This window comes from Halichoerus grypus, chromosome 10 (genome assembly GCF_964656455.1).
Source record: "Halichoerus grypus chromosome 10, mHalGry1.hap1.1, whole genome shotgun sequence".
Lineage (NCBI taxonomy): Eukaryota > Metazoa > Chordata > Mammalia > Carnivora > Phocidae > Halichoerus > Halichoerus grypus.
The window spans coordinates 34094379-34118575 of NC_135721.1; the positions used below are offsets into that span (position 1 = coordinate 34094379).

At 39.4% G+C, this 24197-nt stretch overlaps 1 protein-coding gene across 10 annotated transcripts in view; it reads left to right on the forward strand.

The window, feature by feature from the left end:
* Window positions 1–24197, forward strand: part of MTA3 (metastasis associated 1 family member 3) — a 231789-nt gene that overhangs the window by 168074 nt on the left and 39518 nt on the right. For 8 of the 10 annotated variants that reach the window (XR_013441677.1, XM_078056247.1, XM_078056248.1 and 5 more), the window contains 5 exons: window positions 6484–6558; window positions 8794–8852; window positions 13751–13875; window positions 17605–17756; window positions 19402–19624. Coding sequence is in view for 9 of the 10 variants with exons in the window: in XM_078056247.1 (XP_077912373.1) it covers window positions 6484–6558; window positions 8794–8852; window positions 13751–13875; window positions 17605–17756; window positions 19402–19624 (634 nt within the window). In the remaining variant the exon portion in view is untranslated. Of the gene's footprint in view, window positions 1–6483; window positions 6559–8793; window positions 8853–13750; window positions 13876–17604; window positions 17757–19401; window positions 19753–24197 lie in introns of those variants that run through there. The other 2 variants (XM_078056241.1, XM_078056246.1) reach the window with 2 other exon arrangements.

Consider the following 24197-nt stretch of genomic DNA (forward strand, 5'->3'; position numbering starts at 1 on the left):
TTCAAGTCTTCTGGAGCCTTACTGATTTTCTTTCTACCTGTTCTGTTGTTGAGAGAGCAGTATGAAAAGTTTCTAGCTATGATTGTGAATTTTTCTGTTTTTCTTTTTCAGTTATAATAGGTTTTTGCTTTAATTATGTTGAATCTGTCTTACTGGGTACATACATTGAGCATTGTTATCTTCTACTAATGAATTGACCCTTTTATCTTTACATCATGCCTCTTTATGGTAATATTTCTTGCGGTGAAGTCTACTTTTTCTCCTGTTAATATAACCACTCCAGTTTTATTTTATTGATTACATGATATATCTTGTTTCCATCCCTTCATTTGTATCTTATTTATATCCAGAGTAGGCTTTTGTAGACTGAATATAGTTGGATCTTTTGTTAAAAACCAGTCCAACAATCTCTACCTTTTATTGGATTGTTAGACCATTTACCTTTAATATCATTATCAGTAATGTAATTTTTGGTTTAAAACCAATCATGTTACCATTAATTTTCCATTTGTCCCATTGTTCTGTTCTTTCCCCCTTTTCAAAATTATTTAATTAACTAAAAAGATTTTATTTTACTTTAAAGAGAGAGAGAGTAGGGGGAGGGGCAGAGGAAGAGAGAGAGAGGCAGAGAATCCCAAGAAGACTCCATGCTGGGCGCCTGGGTGGCTCAGTCGTTAAGCGTCTGCCTTCGGCTCAGGTCATGATCCCAGGGTCCTGGGATCGGGCCCCGCATCGGGCTCCCTGCTCCGCGGGAAGCCTGCTTCTCCCTCTCCCACTCCCCCTGCTTGTGTTCCCTCTCTCGCTGTGTCTCTCTCTGTCAAATAAATAAGTAAAATCTTTAAAAAAAGAAGACTCCATGCTGAGTGCGGAGCCAGATGGGGGGCTCGATCTCACGACCCTGAGATCACAACCTGAGCTGAAACCAAGAGTTGGACGCTTAACCAACTGAGCCACCGAGGTGCCCCTTTAATTATTTTTTTATTCCAGTTTTATCTCTACTAGTGGCTTACTAATTAAACTTTTATTTATTCAGTGGTTTGCAATATGCATCTTTAATGTTGTACAATCTACCTTCAGTCAAATCCACTTAGATCACATAGATTATAAGAACCATGTGACCGGGGCACCTGGCTGACTCAGTTGGTAGAGCATGTGACTCTTGATCTCTGGGTCATGAGTTCAAACTCCATGTTGGGCGTAGAGCTTACTTAAAGAATGAGAGAGAGAGAAAGAACAAACGAACCATGTGATAATACACTTCTAGTTCCTCCTTCCCCTTCTTGCACTTTTTTTGTCATACATTTTACTTCTGCCTATGTTCTAAATCTCACAGTGAATTATTACTGTTTTTTTCCTTTAGACAATCAGTGATCTTTTTAAAGAGATTTTTTAAAATATCTTTTTTCCCCCATATTTACTTATGTATTGTTATTTATTTTTTAAAATGTTACCATTTCTGCCCCTCTTCATTTCTTAGTGTAGATTCGAATTCCATCACCACCAGCAGGGGCTTTCTCAGGTTTCCTGCTCTGGGCCAGTTCTTTCTGATGAACACCTGTTGGAGATCCATGGCAAACATGGATGGATTGCCCTGGTGTCTAGAGCTCCCATAGATGCTAAACAGTTGCCCTAGCTCACTGTTGACCTTTAATAATTTGGTAAATTTTTGGCTGTTTTCTTCTTTGTTTTAATTTGTTATCTGTCTCTCTCTTTTTCTTTTTTTTGGTTTTGTTTTGTTTTGTGCTTTTCCAAAGTAAAAATAGTTTATGAGTCTAGTCTTTACTCAGTGACTTTGGAGTTCAGTTCAGTTGATTGTCTTGTAACTTTAGCTCTGTGATGGGCTCAAGAATTGGTGTGGTTTTGTAGATTATCTGTTTTTTTTTTTCCCTTCTCATTTTTAGGGTGGGAATGACATTCTTTTGTGGATTTTATATCCTAAGGAGAAGCAGGACCTGAAATATGCAAAGGAACCTGATAAATTCAAAGTGCAGAATAGTAAAGTCTGTGTTCCTTATGCATTTAGATCTCTTGCTATAGAAACTCCTTTCAGCAGAGGATATTTCCTAGCTGTTTTATCACTTAAGCTTCAATTGCAGATAACAAAATTATATAAGCTATTTTAAACAGAATTGGATTTCATTTTGGATAATTACTTTTTATAGTTATAAATATTATATATTTATTATATAATTTTGGATAATTGATAGGGTTGGAGAAGTAGGCTCCAGGATGGACATCAGAACGTTCCACAGGAATGGTCCAGCAGGGGAGTTCCTACCTCTGCCCCACCCGGGAAGTGGGAAGCTGCCGGGTTAACCTCTGTTCCAAGACTACACTACTTTAAACATGGTCTTGGGATTAGGAGTCCTCTGGTGGAGCTGATAGCTCTAGAACAGTTTTGTGCTTCTTAGCTCTGCTGCAGCTGAACAGATACCTGTGCACCATTCCCTCTGTCCTGCTTAATGCACTTCTGAATGTAGGTCTTCTACATCTGTTTGGAAGAAATAAATCACAAGGGAGCCTCAGAAATACAGTATTTCCATTCTAGCCTTCCAGGATAGGAAAGTGAACTTGAGGGAAGTTGGAAGCCATAATTGGAAACAACAGAATCCATTTGAGTGAGCTAGTTTAAGGAGAGAGAGATTGATTACAGGGTGTGTTACGGGCTAACAGAACCTCCAGGCAGGCCAGTTTCCAAGTTTACATGCTTCACAGCCAAGACTTTTGAAGCCAAGAACTAACTAACTAACCCTGCAATGGCAACATCCTAGCAGAAACTCCACTACATATATTGCCTCTACCACCAGTCTTGCTTGATTTCTGCTCCAACTTGATCCTGTCAATAAACGCCACACATTGGGGCGCCTGGCTGGCTCAATCAGAAGAGCGTGCAACTCTTGATCTCAGGGTCATGAGTTCGAGCCCCATGTTGGATGTGGAGATTACTTAAATAAATAAAACAAAAGAAAAATAAATGCCACATGTCTAGGGCTATTCTTTGAACACTTCCTACCTTTGTACAAGCTAGAGCGCTTTTGATTATGGATAAGAGAAACTCAACCTCACCCAGTTTAGTATAAAGAGTAAATGTATTGGTTATATTAGTCAGGGTTCTTAGTTGCTAAGTACAAAATTAACTATATCTAATTTAATCAGAAATGAATATAGGATATTAAGTTCTCACAGAATCTCTGGGAAGACTAGAGAACCAGGGTGGGACACTACACTTCCAGGAACAGTGGAAATACCCATGCCCTCTGCTGCTTGGCATCCGTGATGTTAAGCGTGGATGGCAGAAAGGTCAACACGGATGCCCCAGAAGAACATGATATTTCAACCATCATTCTTTTTTTTTTTTAAGATTTATTTATTTATTTTAAGAGAGAGAGAAAGAGAGCAGGGGGCAGGGCAGAGGGAGAGGGAGAGAATCCTCAAGCAGACTCCCCACTGAGTATGGAACCCGATGCAGGGCTTGATCCCAGGACCCTGAGATCAAGAGTCGGACATTCAACTGACTGAGCCACCCAGGTGCCCCTCAACCATCAGTCTTGCCAAACAGTTCATTCTCCCTGCATGCAGCCTCATCCTTACGTTGCTCACTTCTCTATCTGGATGTCATCTTGTCAGCTTGCCTACACGTGGCCCATATGTCTGCATCCTTGGTCCAGGGTATCTGGGGAAAATGTAGTTTAGAGCTTTTAGGAAGGTAAGCTAGAAGTGGATTGGAAGTGGGTATATAGGATCTGTCATCACCCACCTCTTTGGTAACTCAGCATCATCCTTGCTTTCCGTACATGCTTCCTTTCCATATATCAACTTTTAAACAATTGTAATTATCCCTGAATCATTAGAAAATGTGGTATCTTTTCCTCAAATTTAATGTCACAGCATCCTTCTCTGGTTTATTCCTACTCTGGTTTTAGTCACAACCCTGTCTTTATTGCTTGTAACTTCTGCATTCAATTATAAAGGTAAAACTACCTGACAGACCTTATATAAAAATAGAAAGGGAATTGGGCTGCTGAAGGAAAACCATTATACCAAGCAAGGAAGGAAATATAGCTTCTTTAGTCTTCTTTTCCCTGTTTCTGAAACTCATCCTGAGGTCTTCATTGGCATTCAAAATCAAATTCCTCCACTGTTCTCCCCTTAGTCCCTTAGATGACCAATGTTCTTAACCTGGTCGGGTGACCCAAACCTTTATTCCTAAGGGTTCTGAGCCCTGGGTTAGAAGCAGTGTTCTGTGAGAACAAGTCATTCATAAGTCTGTGGTTGGTATTGCTGGTCAATGCATTATAGGCAGAAAAGGCTAGTCATATTTAGAATAATTGTCTATTCAACAAGAACAAGATGTCTGTTCATTCCAGGATGTTGAGAGTCTAATGTAACTGACATGTTACCAGGAATGGTGCCATGTTGGAAGCCCAGTGTACTCTGTTCCTTGCAGATTGGACACCTGGAGTAATCAGATCAGATTTGGTGAGAGGACATCCATGTGGTGGTACCCATGTGTAATCTCTGTCTGCTTGCCTCTGTGTCCATTTTGTTTACGTGTCCTTTGAGCAGTCATTGTTCTGGCTAGGGAAGGAGGCTGGCTGAAAGCCCTAGAGGAGATCATCTTGTCCTCCTGATATTAATGAGAACCTCCTCTCCAGAGGGAGCCTTTGATAAGCATGGAGACACAAATATCCTCACACTTGGGCCCATCCAGAGGTATCCATCCCACAAACCTCTTTCCTAAGCCTCATTGTTACCAACCTTCTAATCTGATTCTTTCAAGTCCCCGATCACTGTGACAGGTAAATAACCACTCTCTGCGAGTGGGTATGGATGAGTACCTCTGGCCAGCTTTCCTTCAACTCAAAGTAGAAAACCCGATGGTGCCTAATGTCCTGCGCTTCCAAAGGATCTCCCTTCTTCACTGTGCTTCAGAGCCACTCCTGCTTGGGGCTGAGATGCTACCGCAGTAGAATTCTGGTCAGTGCCAGTATATCATGCAAAGCCATCAGCCACATTCAGATTTTTTCCTCCTTACTTGCCATGTCCTAGGGAACTCCTATGAAGCCGTGAGGGTTGAGGGAGAAATGATACTGCAACAGGAGTAGACACACTGGGATGTGTTACTTGTACTTTCAAGACGTGTACTTCTTGAGAGCGCGGTGTTCTGAGCACAGCTGAGTAGGACTTTATGGCTTAGATAAAATCTGGCTGATGATGAAGCTCAGGTTCCATAGTCACCTGGTTTCCTTTTCTCAGTCTTCCAGGTAATTGCACGCCAGGGGCTGTTTCTCAGAAGAAGACTAGTGGGGGGACGAAGAGGTCTTAGCTTGCTTGAAGCCCTGGGGGACTGTGCCCATGACTGTCCTCTGAGGTCTTCCCCTGTGAGGTCTTGCGGTGGGCTCCTTACACCATCCCTCAGGCACTTTCAGCTCCGTTAGATTGCCCGTTGGGTCGTAGAAAACGGTATTTGCCTTAGCTGCAATGCAGACACCAGGGGCTGTGCGATTTGGTCCTTTAAGGAGGCCACATTTGTAACTGCTGTTGCAGTTGCCACCCCGTTAAGCTGAAAATAATGTCCTTTCTCAAAACTCCATCTGTTTTCTCTTCAGAGCAAACAGGTGAGTGAAACGTGGAAGTGATAAGAATGGTGTGGATATTGTACCCGTGGGTTTCAAGCAGACCCCTTGCTGCAGGGTGGTGTGGGAAGTACTGTTGTGACTCCCCGATCCCCGTGGTGCATTAGGGCAAGCTAGCTAGGAGTCGGAGAGAGCACCGAGTCACCTATCCGTAACATCTGGCGCAACAGCTAAAGATTGTGACTGTCACATCATTTGTGTGAAGGTTTGATCTGTTCCGATTTACGTTTCGGACGACTGACAGATTTCCCTTTACAGAGGGTCTCGTTAGTAGGAGCTCATTTGGCCAGTTTTGAGTCATTACAGGAGAATAGCAAAGGTAAGCTTCCTATTTCTCAAATACAAGCCACACTCAGCTACGCAGTCTCCCAGAGATTTAGGTTTTTATTTTATTTACAAAATAGGTCAAAATAAAGCAGCTTTTATAGCGATGAGAACCTTTATGCCAGAGACCAAATGACAACGAGGTGTAGCTGCATCTTTGGAAGTGTGAAGTAACTTAGGCTAAACCTATTTAAATATCATTTCTAAAAATCGTACTTCAATCCCACCTGCAGCCCAGGAATAACTTTCCTGAATAGGTCATGAAATATTATCAGTCATAATGTTTATAATCTTTAATAAAATGGGAGGTGAGAGATGCAATGTGTTGTATTAGAGTCTCTGACTGAATATAACTTGTTTGGGGTACCCTTTGCTAAGAATTAATTTTAGTTTTCTCAAACACTTCTCCTAGAATGAATCTTCCATGTGGATATTTGCCTCATTATTTTTAAAAAGTGATTTTAAAAAGAAAGCAGTTTCTACAGTAGCTTGTTTTCCATTATCATATTAAATATTTTTTCAGCTCCCTTGGAAATCATTGACTAGCATCATTGAATATTATTACATGTGGAAAACTACTGACAGATACGTGCAGCAGGTAATTTTCTTCATATTGCAACCAATACAATTGCATTAAAGTGAGCTTTCTGTTCATATCTTAATATTTCTTAGCAATATACTTAATTTTAAATTTGCTTTATCTTTTCTGTACTATTTTAAACTATATGATTTCATGTCCTTAAGATATTAAGATTTTAGTCCTAATATTTTCTTTACTTCAGAAGTCATTATGATAAATATTTTGGAAAGACGACAGGGAAAGATACCACTAGAGAGGTATTATTTTCCTTGCAGGTGCTCGGTGCTTCATCTCTTTGTGAGTGTAGTCAAGTGGAATGACCTAAGATGTGAACAAGTTATTTTTATGGATTATTAGAAATTTAGACCAATGCCATCAACCATACAGTTTGAGATATTTTGAAAGATCTTCTGAAACCTCCTTAGATGACATTTGTGTCATATATATATCCTCTAAGTCTTTGACCTTAACTGCAGTAGTTAGTATTACTAATTTGATGTTTTGGTACTGTACATAAATTTTTCTCCAGAGATATATCTAAAAGCAGGGAATCCTTTAATTTTGAGTCCTCCCTAAATGTTCCAGCTTGAGATAATTCTCTCACTTAATTTGAGTACTATTACTTTTGGGGAAAGGTACTTTTTCCTTAGTGACTTCAGTCAATACTTGTTTTTATATTCTTCTAGTCACAGTTTAGAGCTGGTAAAGAAAGGAGCAAATATATTTAACACAGACATGAGTTTCCCTAAGTTATGTGATCATACAGTGGCAAGTGTTGGGTGCCATAAAAATACATTTTAAGGGTCACTTCTATTTTTTTTAAAGATTTATTTATTTATTTGAGAGAGAAAGTTGGGGGGGGGGGTTGGGCGGCAGAGGGAGAGAGAGTATCCTAAGCAGGCTCCTCGCCCCGCACAGAGCCCGACTTGGGGCTCGATCTCACGACCCTGAGATCACAACCTCAGCCGAAACCAAGAGTCGGGCACTCAACCAACTGAGACACCCAGGCGCTCCAAGGATCAGTTTTAAAATGACCATAGTGAGTTGTCGAGATCATGAATAGTGAACACATACCCATGGCTTATTGAAAAGTTTCTAGTGTCAACATCATGTAGAATTCAAAAGTGCTATTTCAAACAACATAGAAGTGAAGACCATGTACTCTGGAAACTTGTGTTTTTCAAGGCCAAAAAAGTCCCTAAAGATGGTGGAAATGATGGCATCATGGGTGGTCGAAAAGTAGTTTTTGGATAAAATTATTTCCAAATATTTCAACTCTGTCTCTAAAAGTTTTATTTTTTTCTTTAAAGATTTTCTTTATTTGAGTGAGAGAGTGAGCAAGTGAGAGCAAGAGCCACATGCACGAGCAGAGGGAGAGGGAGCAGTAGGCTCCCACTGAGCAAGGAGCCCAATGTGGGACTCGATCCCAGGACCCCGGGATCATGACCCGAGCCAAACACAGATGCTTAACCGACTGAGCCACCTAGGCACCCCTCTAAAAGTTTTAAGTTGTCCTCTTAAATGTTTTGTTTTCTCCTCATTGAGAATGTGGATGACTGCCTTATATTCTGGTTTGTCTTCTTTTCGGGTATCTACCATATATTGTTTTACTTCCTTGTTTGTATTCATTTACTGTGTTGATCAGTTTCTGGATATGATTAGGTAATCTTTTCCCCATTCCTTTTCCTACATTTGGCTCCTAATTGGCTCCTGAAATCTGATGTGAGTTCAGCTAGGCTTTAAAGTTTATTGCATATCTCTTAACACTTGAGGGTAAATACTTATTTAATTGTACTTAGGGGAGTTATCTCTTTCTTTCTCATGGACCTTGGAAACTCATCATTTCTGATAAAAATATTTTTTAAAGCAAAGAGTGTGTGTGTGTGTGTGTGTGTGTTCCAGAAGGGCAAAAAAGAAAGTAGAAACCAAATTTGCAAAATAAAAATGGTTATTTCTAAGTCCTGTTTATTCACTGGTGGAGCAGTAGAAAATGGACTTATTCACTGCTTTCTTTTTAAAATCTAGGTCTAAAATGGTATTAATATTTGCAGTTCTGTACCTCAGAATCTAGTGAATTGTCTTACAAATGAACACAGTTTGAGAATATGTACATGAAAGAAAGGCCTTTGTTTAAAATGGCAATTTTTGAATGATGTTTTAATATTTCATTTTCTTATGAATTTTTTAAGACAGTGAAGTGGTAATAATTATTAAGCATTGTATGTAAACTATTTTATCTATCTTTTGAATTAGAAACGTCTAAAAGCAGCAGAAGCCGAGAGTAAACTGAAACAAGTGTATATCCCAACTTAGTAAGTAACAGAAATCTTTTAAAGTATTTGTCATAGTATGAATTCTATGAAAACAAAATATGTCATTTTGGTCAGTTTCAGCCAGATTTGAATTTCGTTGTGTATCTTATTTTCTGACACTACAAAGCACGAGACTTGCTTCCATTATACCACTACAGTGATTTTTTTTTAGAAAGAAAAATGGCTGGTGGGAGAAACCCCAAGTAGACAGACAAAAGGATGAGAGGAAAAATGCCACGTGGTATCCTTCTATCAAAGCTGCAGGGAAAGCATCAGAAAACTAACCTCTGAGACTCTATTATTTGAAGCAAATGTGTTTCAGAAAGCTAGCAGCTTTTGAAACTTCTATGTTATGAAATGGATTTGGGAGGTGTGGTGCACGTTGCCCTTTTGAGGTTGTTTATTTGGTTGCAGATTTTACATTGTTTGCTTGGCAGAATGGTTAAAGAGAGTAAGAAGAACCATACTTTGTAAATGTTGGATAAATAATGAATAGGTATCAGTTGTTTCACATGTCTGGTATTCTATCATCATCATTTGGGGGGGCTTAGAAATCGTCGTATCAAAATGAATGCCAGTTTGCTTTTCATTTGCTACATTTTAAATGAATTATAATCTTTTTTGAGGCCTTTTGAGATCGTTCATTTGTTCCAGAAAACTTAGTTTATTGAGTACCGTGTGTATAGTGCTATACTAGGTTCTGTGGGGGTTAAAATGAAATGGCTACAAAGTTCTGTGTGCTGCTTCAGGATTTTTCTCACTCAGTACAGTTGTTTTATACCTAGGCTTTTGTTCACTGAATTTTGATAGAGTAATACATTTATATATAGGAGGCCTTGTGGATAATGAATTGTGATATTTTTAAATAATTTTTTTTTATCTCAAGGCAGATAACATGTAATTTACAGGATTCATAATTTTTATTCAGAGCTGTAATGTCCCTCCTGTAGTGGTTTCCAGTATTTTAGAACATTTTATATTTTATTTGAGTAATTTATAGAAGAGCAACTCCCCAAAGAAAACAGTGTGGCGATTCATAAGTCAGGTTTTTAGAAGCAAGCACAGCAGCTTTCTTGGCCGTTGTAGTGCTGTCACATCCAAGGGAAAGTACATCTAACCAGTTTTCACCTAGTAACCCAGAGAATTGTTTCTGTTATGTTTTGCATTGACTTCATTGGAGTCTTGATCTAAGTCAAAGACCAGCAAGCTGTAGTCTGCAGGCCAGATCTGACCTGCTGCCTATTTTTGTAAATAAAGTGTCGTTGGAACACAGCCATTCTCATTCATTTATATATTATTTATGTGTGCTTTCATGCTTCGATGGCAGCATTCAGAGGTTGTGACAGAAATTGTAATATCCGCAGAGCTGAAAATATTTACGATGCCAACCTGATCTAAGTGAATGATGTAAAAGTTACATAAATCTTCTACATAAATGGAAGGTATGAAGTTATCTTGAGTTGGATAAGAATCTGAGTCCTTTGAAGAATTTCACAATTAACTCTGAAATCAAGTATTTTGAAACAAATAATAGATTAAGAATTATTTTATGCTGTCATTCGTTTGAGTCCAGCAGTCTCCTATATGCAGAGCACTCTGTTCAGTACTAGAGGTAGTAAGGTTAAGAAGACAGACTACATTCTAGCGTGGGGGAGACAGATGCGAAACAGTCACCCAGTGTGACAAGTACTATGATGGGGAAGAACAGAATAGTTTTTATGAGAATTTGTACAGGAAAACCAGACTCAGTTGATGCTGTCAGGAAAGATTCTTGTGGAAGTGAGTCTGAGTGAACTCTGGAGGAGGAAGAGGAATTAACCAGGTGATGGAGGCTTTCCAGGCCAAGGGGATCCTGAGATCGGAAGGGGCAGAACAGTAGTTAAGGAGCTAAGACAAAGGCAGTGTAGCTGGTGTCAGGAGAGCGGTGAGCTGCGGGAGGCTGGTGTGGTAGGCAAGGGCCAGGAGTGTACCCATCTGATGAACAGTGGGAATGGATTTTAAACAAGGAAGTGTCATGATCAAATTGGTGCTTTAAGATCACTGGCTCTATTTTAGAAAATGGTTTGGGGAAGAGGAGTAATAGTGGATGTAAGGAGACCCAATTATGAAGTTCTTGGAGAAGAAAGGTGATGGTAGCTTGACCTGGAGTTGTGGCCCTGGAAATGGGACACCACGTGGAGGTGATTAACGTGTATGGAGAGTAGAGGGGAGATGTCAAGCTAGAGTCCCAGATTTCTGGCCAGCACAGCTAGGTGGATTGTTGTGCCCTTCACCAAGCTAAGAAACTGGCAGAGAAGCAGGCTAGGTCATTTTGAATTTGCTCTAACCAAAAAGAGGTGTTGAATCTGATGTCGGATGTATTGATCTTAAGTTCAGGGGAAAGTTTTGCTCTAGAGATACAAATTTGAGCTTCATCAGCATATAATATTGTGTTTGAAACCATGGATGAGCTTTCTTAGGAGGAGCAATAAGAAAAAAAGGGTCTTGGGCCAACGTTGAGGAAATCCAGGATTTATGTATCAGAAAAAGTAGGATAGCAAGGTGAGTGCATTATCACAAAAGCTGAGAGAGGAGTGTGTTTCAAGGAGCAGAAGAGATTAATTAATTATGTCAGATGTTGATGAAAAATAGCCTGAGAATTTAGCAACATGGCATTAGGTCATTCATTGGTCATCTTTAATGTAGTGGTTGAGGACTGCATGTAAGCCAAGGAACTGCAGAAAGTCAAAATGGGCAGCTCTCAACAGAAGTGGCTGGAAAGGTCAGTCGAAGGAGTTCTTCACTTTGAGGGGTAGGTTGGAAAAGAATAATAGAGTTCTTTAAGTAGGAGAAATATGTTTACATGATAATGAAGAGGGTCCAGGAAAGAGAATCAAATGTACAAAATTCTCGAGAAGAGGGCAGTAGGGGTAGAATCTGGAATACAGATGAGGGAGAAGAGGTTTGGGCATTAGCTAAAAGGACAGTTTCATATAATGCAGCTTTAAAAATTTTTTTTGTATGTTTGTCTTAGAGTAAAAGTTTATTCAAATGGTCACATTGAAATCATTTGTCACCTGAGAATTAATCTGTAGGTACTTAGATTTGCAAAACGGATTTTAAGTGATTCACATGTCTGCATTCATTGAGTCTTTGCACACTTGTTTTCCTTTTATGATTATTATAATTATGATCAGTGGTTTATTTAGTCAAATAACATGCAAAATTCAATTGAACAACTAAGGTTGTGTTTGCTCTCTTTCTTTTTTCAGGCAGCTCACCTGTAAATTTGTATTAGCTCTTTTTCAACACATATATTATGCCCTGGGTTAAATGTCAGAAATTTTCATATTTTGAGGGAAGCCTTCTGAGATTCAGTCAGTCACTTGATTTAAGGGGGCCTATCTATCTATATCTAGTAGATTCTTAAAAATCAGAAATATTTATTACACACCTTTGGAAATCTTAGTCATTATAAGTCACCACTTTTAATCACGTACATTTTCATCTGCAAACTATAAGAAAATAAACACATTCTGTCTTGTGTAAAATGTGTTTTAAAAAATGATTTGTCTTCAAGATACATTGCTGGCACAGGTTAGAAGTGTAAATAATAGCCCTATTACAAAATGGGGACCTCACTGCACACAGAGGTTAAATGATTTCTTCTGGGGGTGGTGGTGAGGTGTCACCTAAGAGTTACAGTAACAATGCCAGAAAGAAATCTTAATTTGCTGTCAGGCCAAGTTTACACATTAGGCTTTCACTGCTAAATGGAATTGAAGAAACAGGAAACAGCAAAGAGGAAACTCCTGAGCGGACTCTGTGTTGAAACTCCACGTGTCTTGATAGTTGTGAACTCTCATTACCTCAGTAGCCGTGGGGAGTTCTAGTCTGCATTCAGTCATTCAGCATTCATTGCTAACAGATGGTTGACTAGTTTATTTTGCTTGTTTTCCGTCTAGCAAATAGACGTGAAAGCTCCTCTAGAATGAAAGCTCCTTGAGGTCAGGCACTGATAAATATATGTTTAATAAATTCTGAGTTTCTTTGAGAACATGTCATGTGCACCTGTGTAGTATTCTAGGGCATGGCTTTATAAGCAGGGGAGTTAGCTTACCCCACGTGGGGAAAAGTTAGCCATGTTTGCACCAAGTAAGTACCAAGGTAATCTAGGCTACCTGTCTCTAAGGAATTATGGCCTCTGGGAAATTTGCATATAAACACTTGATAGATGTTTCCTTCTCATCCTCCTAAAAATTTTTTCTTAAAAACCTCAAAATACATTGGTTGGCTTTTCTAATGTCAAGTGCTGTGTAATCTTTCTCATAAAAATTCAGACGTCATAGAAATCATTATCATAAACAGTTAAATCCCCTGAAATGCCAACTTAGATTCTAGAGATACGCTCTGTTGACATCCACAGGGTCTTTGTTGAGCGCGTGGCTTTTGTGCAGTTCCCTCAGGAGCCCACGCCCTGTCAGCAGCTCCCACACCAGCGGCAGGAATGGCGCGGTGGCTCTCCCAAACACAGCACGCCGCTTTAACTTAATTGTTTGATCCCCCCAAAGTATTTTTTATTCTCAGGAGAATTCATGGTAAGTAATAGAGCTTAGGAGCTTGTGTCTTTCAAAAAGCCGCAGAGGGTGTTCTAAGGAAATTGGGTTCGGGTGGAGGAGAGCTAATAATGGCTATCTTTACTTTGTGCGTGTCAGGCATAAGAGATTGGTTTTTACATACCCTTGTTTTGTACAGATGAATGGTTTGAGTTCATTTTAATCCCTTACGTTTACCAGCTTATTTCTTCTTTACCAAACATTCAGATGTTTATATGTAGTTAAGATAAAGCAACAGAGAGATAGACTTTTGCCTTGTTATACAGGTCATTTTTATCACCTCACTTTATATTTCATTGAAAGCAGCAAACCAAATCCCAACCAAATATCTGCCAGCAATGGCAAACCTGGTGCTGTGAATGGAGCCGTGGGGACCACATTCCAGCCACAGAATCCCCTCGTAGGGCGAGCCTGTGAGAGCTGCTATGGTAAGTTGTATGGTAAGGCGGCTTTCTCCTCTCCTTCGGGGCCTGGGATGCGGTGCGTGGCCCTGTGCTCCCACTGCGGGGTGGAAGGTGTTGAGCAGCCCTCTCGAGGTACCTGAGGTGCACCTCTCAGAGAGCAGGACGATGTGAGTAGATGCCCACCCTTCCCTTCGGCCTGGACACTGAATTTTGGTCCTGGGTTTCCTCTGCTTTGCTTCTGCAGGGTCCTCTGTTGAGTATCCCACTGCAGTGTTCGCTAAGCTGCGTTCAGAGTTGTTGCTAGCTTTGTGCAAACCATGGTTCCACGGAATATACCAAATCCTATTTTGGAGTTTCTTAGTATACTTTGACAGAGGCTCCAAAAAGTTCTGTCAGGAAGACCTGTGTATGGATGAGGTGCTATTTATAATCCTCAGACCTGGTTCTGTCAGAGCGCACTGGTTTGGGAGATGCTGTTCTATGTTTGCCTTTGCTTTCAGGGCCCTGGTATATTTATCAGTATCTGTTCATGTCAAAATCCTAGCAGACATGGGCAGTATTACAGCTTATTTGACCTGGATGTTAGATTGGTTTGGTGAGATGAAGTAATTGATAGACTTTTAAAAAATATATATTTTATTTATTTATTTGAGAGAGAGAAAGCGAGCACACATGCGCACGGAGGGGGGGGGGAACAGCAGAGGGGGAGGGAGGAGGAGAATCTTAAGCAGACTCCACGCCCAGCACAGAGCCCGATGTGGGACTCGATTTCACCACCCTGAGATCATGACCTGAACCAAAATTAAGAGTCGGATATTTAACCAGCTGAGCCACCCAGGTGCCCCGATACACTTTTTTAAAAAAAATTCTTGCTATTTTATTGTCTCTCTTAGCTTTTTTCCCCCCACTTTTTGTATTTTTTTTAAGTAATCTCTACACCAGCGTGGGGTTCTAACTCAGACAACCCTGAGATGAAGAGTCGCATGCTCTACTGACTGAGCCAGCCAGGCGCCCCACACTTTTGGTATTTTTATACTTATTTAAAATCTCAAACAACATAATCTGTTCATGGATATCAATGACATTATAATTTATGTTTCCTTACAATCAAAGTGGCCTGGGGTGAGAGAGGGAAGGAAAACTAGTATTTTTGAAAGTTTACTTGGTGCCCAGTTTTTTCTCTCAGCAGCCCTTTGGAGGGATAGCTGTAGCTTACTGCCCTAAGGGCACAGAAACGAGGGGCAATGCGGCCTCTGCTCTACTTCACACCAAGCTTCAGTGTTAGAAAAGCCCTTTTTTTTTTAATTTAATTTTTATTTTTTTAAGTAATCTGTATACCCATTGTGGGGCTTAAACTCACAACCCCAAGATCAAGAGCTGCATGCTCTACCAACTGAAGCCAGGCACCCCTAGAAAAGACTTTTAAAACTAGGTAACATAGGGGTGCCTGGGTGACTCAGTCGGTTAAGCATCTGACTTGATTTTGGCTCGGGTCATGATCTCAGGGTCATGAGATCAAGCCCCATGTTGGGTGTGGAGTCTGCTTAAGATGCTCTCTTACCCTCTACCCCTCCCCCACTCACTCTCTCTAAAGGTAAATAAATAAAAATAAAAAACGGTCATATAATTTTCTTACCTGAAACCAAGGAAAGTATGATCCAGGCAAATTGCTGACTTCATAGAAATGGTACATTTCTAACCATTTTTCTGCACCATGGAAGCACAAAGGGAAATATATGTACATATACATAATTGTGTATTGCATCATGAGTGTCTTTGAATTGGAAACTCTTAGATATTGAAGTTTATTTGTATTTAAATGAAAATAAAAAGAATCCTGCAGACAAGTGGTGGCTTAATCTGCCTTATTTTTGACTTACCCCTTTTACACTCATATGTAGTCTCACATATCCTTTTAAATAATTATTCTGTCATTTTTATGTGTGCATGACAAATGAGTGATTTTTATTTTATATTTATTTTAGACTCATTAAATAATATCATAAGATGTATCTCATAACATGCATGTAAGATTTATCTTTATAGAATTTGGTGTTTTCTTTTTGTCACTTTTTTAAAGATTTTCTTTATTTAAAAAAAAGATTTTAGATATTTTAGAGAGAGAGCACACAGAGGGGCTGGGCAGAGGGAGATGGAGAGAGAGAATCTCAAGCAGACTCCTCAGCCTGATGCAGGGCTCAGTCTCATGACCCTGAATCATGACCTGAGCCAAAATCAAGAGTCGGACACTCAACTGACTGTGCCACCTAGGCGCCCCTGTCACTTTTTAATTGCATTTGAGTTAATTATGTAAGGGGAAAGATGTTGCTTGACAAATATTAAAATGCCATGTCATGGTTAACTTGGGTAAAGATGTACATTTAAATATGAGTGAAATTTTATATTCAGAATCAAAAATAGGAGCCTAATATTTATGATTCTTAAAATTTGTGTTTAAAAAAAATCAACTTATTTGACTTACTGTTTCTAAATTATAAGAGGAAAGGTTTTGGGCTGCTGTTTGCAAGGAGTCCACTAGAAATAACACATGATGGGTGCACAGTATTATTCTCAATAAACTAAGACACAGTTTGATTATAATGGTCAGTATATTTTCTCTTTCTGACATTGGCTTGTGAAGTGTTAGTTGACACCTTAATGTACTGTTTGAATATTTTGACCTGACGAAGGTAACTTACAAATCAGGGGGAAGAGTATTCCAAGGCAAATGTAGAGAATTATAATTTTTATGTACCTCGTTAACTTAATGTTTCAGTGCCAGTGTTTCCTGTCTTAAACTTCAGATCCACTGTGGGAATACTTTAAATGTTATATGGCAGTAATTCAAACTGCAGAACAAATCTGACAATGGCTTGCACTGTTTAGCTAAGTGATATATCAGCCAGGTTATTAGGTCCTAAGCATTCTGTGATCTTGGCTGCATATGCTCACTGGATCTAGATTTAAATAGTCTTTTTTTTTTTTTTTAAGATTTTATTTATTTGACAGAGAGACACAGCGAGAGAGCAAGCACAAGCAGGGGGAGTGGGTGAGGGAGACGCAGGCTTCCCTCTGAGCAGGGAGCGTGATGCAGGGCTCGATCCCAGGTCCCCGGGATCATGACCTGAGCTGAAGGCAGATGCTTAATGACTGAGCCACCCAGGCGTCCCTGGATTTAAATAGTCTTGAAAGGGATTGTGTTTTTAAAGGGAGAAATATTAAAATGATTGTTTTGTTCATTTATTAAAATAAGGAAATGGAAAACAGTTATCTATTTCTGACAGATCCCTGCCTTAATCAGTGGGGCCTCTCTGAGCACCTTAAACTCTGAGGTAGTTTCTGAACCATCGATTTGGTGACCTAGACTTAGACTTTAAACACTAATCTAACAATAATAATACCTTTCTGATAACTTATTTCCAGAAATGTACACAATAGAGGGTATTTTTAATTAACGAAACTCCCTCAGTAATAGCACAGTTTATTATATAGGATACTTCCATCTATTAGCTTCTTTTAACAGGAGCCACAAGTACTCGATATATATATAGAAGTAAATGGTTTAATGAATTCTGAATCTTGAAAAATACGTGCATGTATTAGACTTTTATGTTTGGTGAACTGGGGAAAGAAAAGTAACACTGTAAACTAAAGATGACTTTGGAATATTTTAAATATATTTAATGGTATGTGTATTGATGTTACAAATTACATAGCATTCTTTGTTTTTCCATATTTTTCCTCTGTCTTTAGCTACACAGTCTCATCAGTGGTATTCTTGGGGCCCACCTAATATGCAGTGTAGATTGTGTGCGACCTGTTGGCTCTATTGGAAAAAATATGGAGGCCTGAAAATGCCCACCCAATCGGAGGAAGAGAAGTTATCTCCCAGCCCAACTACAGAGGTATATGAGCAGTAATCTTTTATGTTGATGAATGTCATTTCAATGGCTAGATACTCCTTGGAAACAGAAGTATAGTACAGGATAACTTAAAAGCAAGCAAAACTGTTGTTGTTGTTTTTTTTAAGATTTTATTTATTTATTTGACAGAGAGAGAGACAGCGAGAGAGGGAACACAAGCGGGGGGAGTGGGAGAGGGAGAAGCAGGCTTCCCACTGGGCGGGGAGTCCGATGCGGGGCTCAATCCCAGGACCCTGGGATCATGACCTGAGCCGAAGGCAGACGGTTAATGACTGAGCCACCCAGTCGCCCCGCAAAACTGTTTTTTTATAACTAAACATAACACCATAATATTTAAGGTGGGCGTGGAGAGAGGGTAGGGACAAATCAAAGTTTTTCAGGTATTCAAAATATTGTTCTTGTGTGATTACTCAGACAAAAGAACAATGTGTGTGGGAAGTGTTAGCATAAGTAGAGAGCTTACAAACTAAATGTTTTAATTGCTCTTTGGAAACAGTTTGCAACCTTTAAATACTGTCAAAAATATGTCTTACTACATAAAGTAATAAATACGAATTGGACATTTTTCTGCCCCTGGGCTGTCATAGAAGGGACAAAGAAGGTGGTATGGACTCAATCTTGAGGTACAACAATTGAAATACAATTTTGGTAAAATTCTCATAGATTGCAGATATAAGCACCTATGTCGACCAGAGGGAGACTTTAAGGCCTAACACGATCTCAGGACTCCTTCACTATTAAAAAAAATAAAATAATTTAATTAACCCCCTTGGCAGTTTTTTGCTATTGTGAACTTGATTTTGGATTCTTTTTTTTTTTTTTTTTTAAGATTTTTTTAATTTATTTATTGAATGAGAGAGAGAGCACATGAGAGGGGGGAGGGTCAGAGGGAGAAGCAGACTCCCTGCCGAGCAGGGAGCCCGATGCGGGACTCGATCCTGGGACTCCAGGATCATGACCTGAGCCAAAGGCAGTCGCTTAACCAACTGAGCCACCCAGGCGCCCTGATTTTGGATTCTTAAGGTCAATATCAATTTATTTATTTATTTATTTATTTATAAAAGATTTTATTTATTTATTTGACAGAGAGAGAGAGAGAGTGAGCACAAGCAGGGGGAGTGGCAGGCAGAGGCAGAGGGAGAAGCAGGCTCCCCACAGAGAAGGGGGAGCCCGATGTGGGACTCGATCCCAGGACTCCGGGATCATGACCTGAGCCGAAGGCAGTCGCTTAACCAACTGAGCCACCCAGGCGCCCAAGGTCAATGTCAATTTAAAAACCAAAATAGAGGAAGGAGTGCACTTGTGATGAGTACAGGATGATGTATGGAAATATTGAGTTACTATATTGTACACCTAAAACGAATATAACATTGTGTGTTAATGAATTGGAAATAAAAGAAACACTTAAAAAACAAAAACAAGATCACACACCCTCCCAGCCCTACCCAGTTTCCTTCTCTACACCCCTACCCTCTTCCCAAAAATGCATACTTCTAAATTTCCTCCTTTAGGGGTAGGGTATTAAGTTATAGATGCTTCAGTGAAGAACTTAAAAATTGCCTTTTCTCTGAGCCTGATGCCAGTAGCATCCTATCCTTTATGTGTCTGTCGGTGTCTGATTTTGCAGGACCCCCGTGTTAGGAGTCACGTGTCTCGCCAGGCCATGCAGGGGATGCCAGTCCGAAACACGGGGAGCCCAAAGTCTGCAGTGAAGACCCGCCAAGCTTTCTTCCTTCACACTACATATTTCACAAAATTTGCTCGTCAGGTCTGCAAAAATACCCTCCGGCTGCGGCAGGCAGCAAGACGGCCGTTTGTTCCTATTAATTATGCTGCCATTAGGGCAGAATGTAAGATGCTTTTAAATTCTTAACCTTATGTGTCGTGCTTCTGACCATTTTCTCTCCTTCCCTGTCTCTCTTTTTTTGTTTGTTTTTTTGTTTTTGTTGGCAATAAACATAAGTTCTTGTGTACAGCCTTTTATTTGGTTTATTTTTTTAACATTGTTTTTGTCTGCTGCCATTTGTATCATGCCAACCTAAAAAGGAAACACTGGAAGTCCCTCCGCAGAGAGGATAGTGCTCAGCAGAGAATCGGTGGGAGGCACCCTTGTCCAGGGAGGTTTTGTGATGGGATTGCCCGAGAACCCTTACGGGAAGGCACTTTTCACCTGCAAGGTCGTGCCGCGATGTAACCCCTAAGGACGGTGTCCCAGTGAAGCCCCTTAGACGAGACATGCAGCCTGCTCTTACATGGCTTCATTAGGTTCGAATAAAATTTGCCCATTTACATTAATTAGAAATTGCATGTCTTTGTAAACCTCTCATTTTCCTTTTACAGTCGTACAATATTAATGGAAATTCACAGTGCTTCATAACAAACACTATTTTGGAAGTTATTGGAAGATGGAGCAAATTATAAATGGATTTTAGTGTCTTTGGGTGAATTTTCTGAAAATACATATTTAGTTTTTACAGGCTAGTGACCAAATTTATGGGTTGAGCATTCTTTATATTTGTCCAATTTGGTTTCCATTTCATAGTCATACATATATTACTGCATACCATGTACATGACTATTACTCTCATTTTCAACATGCTCAGTCTTGCTTATGTTTCATTTTTGTTGTTGTTGTTAGAACAAAGGTCATATGTATCAGTGAATTGTGGGTTGTTCTGTTATTACCATGTACCCCTCAAATGTGTCCATACTTTGTGTGCTAGCTCTGATTCTAGCCTTGCTATGTTTAGTCACAGGCCTGGCTCCACGTTAGAGCCATGCAGCTTTCTCCCTTAAAGGATGAGCAAATTTGCTGTCTGGCTTAACAGAAAGGAAATTGTGTAGGCATTTAGTAGATGCTTTTTCTGTGTGAGAAAAGAAATTTCTTGTTATGAGATGTTCCATTTTGATTTAAGGAGGGTATCCATGTAAGGAGGGATAATTGAAAATCATTTTTTGTTCCTAAAGGTAATTTTCAGCAGAATGGTTGAAAGGCTTTACAACTTACAGGTAAAAGCTTTATAAGGAGAAGAAAAGTGCTTTGTAAAGAGAGTGGAAAATGGCAGTACTCTCTGAGTCCCATGGAGGGGAATTTAGCTCCATTAGACTCATGTGTATTTGGAACTTAGGCTGATACTGATATTTCATGCTAGCATTTCTGAGTTCATGGATTTATGCTCTTATCCTTTTCTTTTCTTTTTTTTTTTTTAAAGATTTTATTTATTTATTTGACAGAGAGACACAGCGAGAGACGAAACACAAGCAGGGGGAATGGGAGAGGGAGAAGCAGGCTTCCCGCGGAGCAGGGAGCCCAGTGTGGGGCTCGATCCCAGGACTCTGGGATCATGACCTGAGCCGAAGACAGACGCTCAACGACTGAGCCACCCAGGCACCCCTCTTATCCTTTTCTTAACCATTTTAAGGAACTGGAAAATACTTACATTCATCCAAACTGCTTAGCTGATTTAAAACACATTTATAGTTTCTTAACTAAACAGGATAATAAAACATATGAGAAAAAGAATTGAATGAAATTCTTCCATTAAAATTGGCCAGGATCCAGTATCATCTTTGTTCCTATGAATGGAAAAGAAATCACCAACTAAATTGGCAGCTGAGGAAGCTTCTGTTCCCCATGGCTCTTCTGTTAGTTTCTCAGTTAATACGCAAATTGCCTTTGTTTTTATTATTCTTCAATGAAGTGTATTTTTCCTGTTACCTCATTTTATATATTATTCCTCAATTGAAAGGCCATGCTACTAAATAAAGGGGGGGTCAGTTAAATTACATGTGTTTTATTTCTATAAACATATAGCTATAATAATAATAGTAATAAAAGAACAGGGTCATTTGGTGTGATGAGATTCAAGGAGCATATTTTGCGTTGCACTTCTTTGGTCAAGTTACATATAGAATAGATTCTCAAAATAATTTTACCTTGAAATTTAAAATTACAAAGTTTCAGCAGCCATCTACTGTTACTTTTTTTCAGACAAGCAACTAATGAACTCTTCTAGCATCTAATTGATTCTTACATCATCTTCTCCTGTCTTATATGTACCTTGTTACCACCTCTTCAGCAGATCCCTTGATCTTGGATTGTTATGGAGAAGATAAACTGTTAATAACTTGATGTCTGTAGGCAACCGTGTCTATGGTCCAGTGGGAATGCATAGGTGTATTGTTTTTTAGTAAGCTTTCCTTGGTTTCTCAAGGGCAATGGTGACCCCCATCCCTCCTCAAAAAAGTTAATCCCTGTGATGCAGTATGAATGTACGTTCAGATGAGATGAAAGTCTAATTCCAAAGATACTGATGGATCAAGAGCTCTAACTGATGCATTTTAGAATAATTCATAATATTCAGGAAGGTAAGTAGTTTTTCCTGTGAACTTGAGAGTTCTAAGCACTATAGAAGCTGACCCTTTCCATGGCTTCTGGCCTTGGCAGCACCATCAAAATCATGTCCTAGCCAGAGTTCACAGGGTGACAGACTGCGTGAGAGTGAAGGGAAAAGCTAAGGAGACAAAAATCTCAGATTGTGCAGAGCATAATGGTAACTATGAGTGCTTGACTTACAAGTTGATCCTTTTAGAGGAATTTTTTTTTTTGGTTTATTACAACAGTACTCTGGCCTTTTTGTTTTATTTTCGTTAAGAAAATGGTATTAAAACAGTAGACTGAAAAGGGGAAATCTTTATATATCCATAAAGTATCACAGAGAAAACGTAAGAACAAATAATGTCCCCGGGAAGGGAAGCTGGGAGGCTGAGACAAAGGGGTGGGAAGGAGACTCCCCTCTGTTTATCCTTTTAAACTTTTTCAATTTTGAGCCATGGGAATACGTTTCTTCTTTTTTTTTTTTTTTAAGATTTTATTTATTTATTTGACAGAGAGATAGACAGAAGAGCACAAGCAGAGGGAGTGGCAGAGGGAGAGGGAGAAGCAGGCTCTGCACTGAGCAGGGAACCCGATGCGGGACTCGATCCCAGGACCCTGAGATCACGACCTGAGCCGAAGGCAGACGCTTAACCATCTGAGCCACCCAGGCGCCCTACGTTTCTTATTTTTAAAAAATAATTTTAAAAACTTAGGTATATAGTATGACCAACGTGTTGAAAAATATATACATATAAGAAATACATATATATACATATATATGTGATTTTTTAAAACCAAATTCCCCAAATTTCTATTTGTTTGAATACTATGCCTTTATATGTAAATATGTAAGTCCATTACAAAAATGACTAACATCAGTACAATGCCTGAGCCTGTTCTACCAGAGAGATAGTGCTTATTAAACATGGATTGGTAAATCAAAAACCAGAACATCGCAGAAAGAAAGGTACTGTGTCCTTGACACAATTTGCAGACTGATAGCATGGGTTGTCAAGTTTCAGACAGCCTGTCTCTTCTCCCCCTGCCTTCAGTAAAAAAAGCCACGATGTGATAATGGTGTTCTTCCTTTGTTCTCGCCATCAGAAATGACCACTGAGCTTCCCGATGACTTTATCAAACATCTGTAAAATCACCCAACACCTAATGAGCACAGGGTTACTATTTGAGATTCAGGATCCTCAGAAACTGAGGTTAAGTAGAAGTGGGTATGTTCGCAGCACTCCGTAGATGAAGCTAAAGTGTCTGGAGAAGTGGGTCCAAGTGAATGACCTGCCACCTTTGTAGCTTTCATGGGTGACTCCGTGGTTTCTAAGTTGATCACACCAGACTTGAATGACCACCATTCCCTAGTACGCAGTTCCTTGAGAGGCACCTGGAGCCACATTTTTCTGTTTGAAGATGCTGATTCAGCTTTGGAAGTATCCCAAGGACCTGCATTCAGAAGCTTTAAAATATGAGTTTTTCTAGAGATTTCTCAGCAAAAGTTAACTATTAATAATTGTATAAAGTGTGAAATTTTAAGCTCTGATATTAGGTGAGAACAGTTTTGGTTTGGGTATTTTGGGTAGTTTGTTTTGAATAAAAATTCATTTTTGAATGGATACTTTAAATTTTTCTAAAGATACAAAAGTGGCTAGAAATCCTATTGCCATTCCCATTTATACCATCTTCAGAGGTAACCATTGTCATCCTGTCTAAAGTATCCAGAGATACTCTGTGTATCTATACTAGTCTAAGTGGGTATATTCTTTTTTTGTTTTAATACAGATGTTAATGTCCACATTGTTCTGCACCTTGCTTTCTTTACTTCAGATCTTGGAAGCCATTCCATACCAGTACATTGAGAGCTACCTCCTTTTCTTACCAGCTGCATAATAATGTTTTGTACTTTAATTCCTTATTAAACAGATTTTTAGGTTATTTCCAGTCTTCTCTATCATAAGTAATGTTGCAACAAATATCCTTATACAGATAGCATTTCATACCGATGTGTGAAATGTGTGGGTAGGTCACAGGACAGACCC